The sequence below is a fragment of the Azolla caroliniana genome, unplaced genomic scaffold (genome assembly GCF_043228905.1).
Source record: "Azolla caroliniana isolate FFs.n. ecotype wild unplaced genomic scaffold, voAzoCaro1.0.p SCAF_1, whole genome shotgun sequence".
Taxonomy (NCBI): Eukaryota; Viridiplantae; Streptophyta; class Polypodiopsida; order Salviniales; family Salviniaceae; genus Azolla; species Azolla caroliniana.
In genome coordinates, this window is record NW_028230436.1 from 7610040 (window position 1) to 7615317 (window position 5278).

Sequence of the window (5278 nt, forward strand, 5' to 3'; positions counted from 1 at the left end):
CTCTCTCTCTCTCTGCTGCCTGCCTGCCTGCCTGTGTGTGTGTGTGTGGGGTAGAGATAGAGAGAGAGAGAGAGAGAGAGAGAGAGAGAGAGAGAGAGAGAGAGAGAGGTTTCCCTTCCCCCCCCCCACCTGCTGTCTCTCTCATATTCTCTTGTCTGTCTGTGTCTGTGGTGGCGGTATTGAGTGAACATGTTTCAAAAATGCCTCTTTTTTGAGCTAGGGGTGGGAAATTACGAGAGAGAGAGAGAGGGGGGGGGGTCGTGTCTGTCCATCCATCTCATACATCTCTCTCTCTCTCTAACACACACACACACACACACACGCTCATAAGCAGCCTCTCCTGTTGGACCCCCCAATTATAGTTATATTTCACCCATATATTATTATTCATGCAAACACAAACACAAACACAAACACAGCCCCCTCCCTCCCTCCCTCCTCCAAACAGGAAGGAAGGAGGACCTCTAATTTCTCTCTGTTTTTCTTTTTCCCTGCCTCTTTTAATTCCTTCTTCTTTACTTATAAGTTATAACCCCCCTCACACACACACACACACACTCACTCTCTCTCTCTCTCTCTCTCTCTCTTTATCCTGGCTTTTCTCTCTTTCATAATATATATATACATATATATAATATTTATCTAATCTAATCTATCTATCTATCAATCCATCCATCTATTTATCATCTCCACAACCCTCCCTTCTCTCTCTCTCTCTCTCTCTCTCTCTCTGTCATTCTTTCTTAGCTTGCTCTGTTCTACTCCGCCCACCTAATTACATATCTCTACCACCACACACTCTACACACTCTCTACTCCTGCTCCTTTCATCAACGAACTGCTTTCTTTCTTTTGGCAGAAGGCAAAAAACCAAAGCAAAGAAGGATCAAAGCCAAGCCCAAACCAAGGAACAAAAACACACCCAATCCAATCCAATCCAATCCAATGGTTAGGCTGCATGCATGCATCCATCCATCCATCCATCCATCCATCCTTACTACTACTACTACTCTTTCTCCTCTCCTTTCTTTTATTCCTTTTGATCGGAGCTTCAATGGCCCTTTCTTTCCCTCCCTCCCCCCCCCAAAAAAAATAAAATAAATAAATCCATGCAATAATCTCTCTCCCTTCCCTTTTCTTTCGCTTTTGTATTTAACTCTAATCCATTACATTGGCTTTTTTTTTTGTAAGATCACTGTTTTTTTGTTTTGTTTTGTTTTTGTTTCTGATGATGCTGTCTTGTTTCATGAAACCCTGCAGGTGGATATGGCACATGACACGATGATGATGATGATGATGATTCCTTCCTCCAGATCTCCACCTCCTCCCCCGCCTCCTCCTCCTAACATCACTACCTCCTCCACTTGGAGCTTCACTCTGTTAACCGCCCCTCCTTCCTCTTCTTCTTCTTCTTCTTCTTCTTCATCCACACCATCGCTACTGGGCCAAGCTCTGCACAAGAATGGCCAGTCGCAAGAAGTAAAGAAGCTCCTCCCCATGATCTCTCCTGCGAATAATGCAGCAGCAGCAGCAGCAGCAGCAGTATGCTCTGTCTATTCTTGCGAGGAGAATGAGGATGAGGATGAGGATGCCACTGCAACCGTCGATGATGCCCTCACCACCGCCCCTACAGCTGCTTTCGCCATCGCCACCGCCACCGCCACCGCCACTGCTACTGCTGCTGCTGTCATGGCCGCCTCCTCTGACTGTGAAACCTTCTCTTCCAGTGAGTGCTTTCGATCTTCAGGATCTCTTGCTCTTTGATCTTGTTCCTTTCTTTTTCTTTTTTTTTCTTTTTTTTTTTTGTTCTATTCTCTGGCCTCATTGATCTTCATGAATTTGCTCTTTTGTCTTCGTTCGCTCCTTCCCATCTCCTTTTTTCGATCACGTCTGAACGGATCGGGTCGGGTCTGTTTTTTTTGTGTGTGTGTGTGTGTGCAGGCTCCAAGGTCTGTCAAGGATCTAGTGAAGAAGACGAGAAGCTTTCTAGTAAAGACGATGATGGTGGTGGTGGTGGTGGTGATGATGATGATGAAGATCAGGAGGAGGATGTGGTGGATGCAGATGAATTGGACATCATGGATAACAGCAGCAGCAGGATTGAGCTAACAACCCTAGCCTCCAAAACCCACAGATTCTCCATCCTGCATGAACGATGTGGAGATGGAGGAGTAGTTCAGGCCAACAAGTCTCATCCTCTGCAGCTCATCACGCCCCAACTCGCAGAGCTTAACGAGCATCATCAGCCATTCAATCGAACCCCATTAATCCAAGCCAACATGGACAGCCCCAGCACCACCGGTATTTCACAGGAGCTCAAACTGACTACTGCCATCGCCTTCACCAGTTCCCATCAGAACACTGCTATGAACCTTCTCCCTCATGCCTTATTCCATGGCCGAGCAGGAGGGGGAGGATCGGGCGTCGGCCGAGTAGTCAGTACCGTCTCATCATCATCCGAAGATATGTCTAGGGCTTCTGTGGCCCGAGCTGCTTCGAGCCTAATCCATGGTACCAATCAGCAGAGCCATGTCCTGCAACCTAATTCTTGCCACAACATGCTGGAGACGGTGATGAAGGTCTCCTCCCAGTTCAAAGGGGTTGTCCCTCAACCCAATGGCCGCTGGGGAGCTCAAATCTATGACAAAAACCAGAGGATCTGGCTAGGCACTTTCAACAAGGAAGAAGAAGCCGCCCGTGCGTACGATCGGGCGGCTCTGAAGTACCGAGGCAAAGACGCGGTCACGAATTTCAAGCCGGCGGATCATCACCCCGGCGGCAATGCCAAGGAGGGCCACGAGGATCTCATCAATGAAGAGGTGTTCTTGAAGAGCTATAGCAAGGAGAGGGTCGTGGACATGCTCCGCCGCCACACTTACGAGGAAGAGCTGGAGCAGAAGAGGAAAGAGAGCCACAGTGCATCGGGGGCCGCCGGCAGCTACAATGGTAGCTCGGATCGCGCGGGCCAGATGCTCGATCTGCGTAATGAATATAATCGCCAATCTGTAGATGCTGCTGGGATTAGGGTTCCCTCCGGTGATGATACCAAACGGAACCATTTCAATTATCATCATAATCATCAGCAGGGGCCATCCAGTAGCCTTAATCGGGTGAAATCGGATCCACACAGGGAGCATCTGTTCGACAAGAGCCTCACCCCGAGCGATGTCGGGAAGCTGAACCGGCTGGTCATCCCGAAGCAACACGCGGAGCGCTGCTTCCCGCTCAACAGCAGCACCAATGCCAAAGGTCTCATGCTGAGCTTGGAGGACTCTTCGGGCAAGATGTGGCGCTTCCGCTACTCGTACTGGGGCAGCAGCCAGAGCTACGTGTTCACCAAGGGGTGGAGCGGGTTCGTGAAGGAGAAGAAGCTCGAGGCGGGGGACGTGGTCTCGTTCGAGCGAGGCACGGGCCCGAGCCCGAGTGTCGGGAGCCTGTATATCAATTGCCGGAGGCGGCCTGTCACCATCACGGCCACTTCTTGTGGTGGTGGTGGTGGTGGTGGTCTGTTCGCGGCCCCTCCAAGCGATCATGCCATGGGGATGATGCATCGTCATCATCATGTACAGCTCATTCATCATCCTGCATCATCTAGGATGCACCTGCCTGTGCCTTTAGCACATCATAATATGCATCATCTTCATGCCCATGCCCAACCGGGTATGGTTCCAATGAATGGTGGTTTGGTCTCCAACTCTGCTAGTCATGCTAGGAGTGCTTGCCAATCATCACATTCCGATGCGAGCAACCTGGACTTCAATCTAGGCTTGCAACAAGCACTCCCGAAGAATCGATTGAGGCCATCGTCATCATCATCCCTCGGGCCGGAGCAATACGGTGGTGAAGTGGTTAGCAGGGATCATCAAGCAATGGCACATCACCCTAGCTATGTTACTGTTCATGCACCTCATGACTTATACCTCCTCAAGAGGGAGGACATGATTGCTAATTCTAGCATGACCATGCATCAGAAGAAGGCTATGGCTAGAGATGGCGGTGATAGTACGAGTGGACTTATCAGCCCCGAAGCTCTCGCTCTCGGGCAAGGGCAGTTCTTCCGGCAACCCTTTGGTGGTATCGAAGGTCCCGGCATGATGCGGAATCAGCATGAAGAGCATGGTGAACATACGGCCCGATTGTCGGGGTCGGGCCGAACTTCGAGCATATCTTGCGAAGAGCTAGGGTCGTCCCTAAGGCCAGGCAAGGATCACTTCACCTCGGACACTAATTCTCGTCATGGCCTCAGAGCCGGTGGGACCTTAGTAAGTCACCTGGAAGGGAAATTGGAGTTGTCTAACAACAATGGCATAGACCTCATATCTTCGAACTCGACATCGACGACTTCGAGAGTGGGGTTGAGGCTCTTTGGTGTTGATGTCAAGACCCATGGCAATATTGCTAGGCCTAATGAAGAAGAAGAAGAAGAAGAAGATTATGATGGGGAAGAAGAAGTAGTAGAAGAAGAAGCCGGCCGAGACTACTCACCACATTGCCGTGAGAAACAATCGCTCTCGAATGATAACAAGAGGGCATTCGATGATGCGAATTCCCAAACATCTAGTGAAAGTTGCTCTAAGAAATGTAAGTCATCTTTGTGTAACAGTAACTATAATGGGGCCAACGATTCTATGAGGTAATTATTATTAGATTTGGTTCCAACAAGTTCCCCCTTGTAAAAAAAAGAAAAGAACAGAAAAAAGAAGAAGAAGAAATGATCCATCTTCCAGATTCTTTCACATGAGTTGAGAAGATTTTAAGGCTTTTGTGATCAAAACCCTTGTACCATAACATATGATCACCCAAAACATTTTTTCTTTAATACAAAAATGGTAATGGAATTACATTTGTTTATGGAGGCTCTGCACTAAATTAAAGCTCAAAATCAATAATGCTCATCTATATCAGTGTGAGCACATAACATTCTACTACTATATAACACAACTTAACTTGCTACCCCTCAAACCAATCTTCGTTGTTGCTTGGCCTAAGAGAATGAATAGTATGTAAATGGTAGGAATGTTATGTCCACCTCCTACACACCCACCAAGAGAACTTGTAAATTGGTGTACATAGCCATAATTATCCACTCATTTTCTTCCGTATGTGCACTAATGTAACTCGACAAACAAATTCCCCTTTTGAAGTGGCACCTTGATGTTTTGCCGAAAGAGAGGTGAGCATTGACGGACATACACGTTTGGTTCATTTCGTTAATCTTGTGAGAGAAGAAAAAGCTTGGTGTTAATGTTTATTTATGTTGTTGGTCACATGGGGAACTC

General features: G+C 47.9%; 1 protein-coding gene across 1 annotated transcript; it reads left to right on the forward strand.

Annotated features, from left to right (window-relative positions):
* Window positions 1-732: 732 nt before the first annotated feature.
* LOC147868752 (uncharacterized) lies at window positions 733-4850 on the forward strand. Its single transcript, XM_087323128.1, has 3 exons — window positions 733-947; window positions 1260-1725; window positions 1941-4850. Exons 1-3 carry the CDS (start codon window positions 945-947, stop codon window positions 4634-4636), a joined length of 3165 nt encoding a protein of 1054 aa, XP_087179254.1. The 5' UTR covers window positions 733-944; the 3' UTR covers window positions 4637-4850.
* The last annotated feature ends 428 nt before the right edge of the window (window positions 4851-5278 follow it).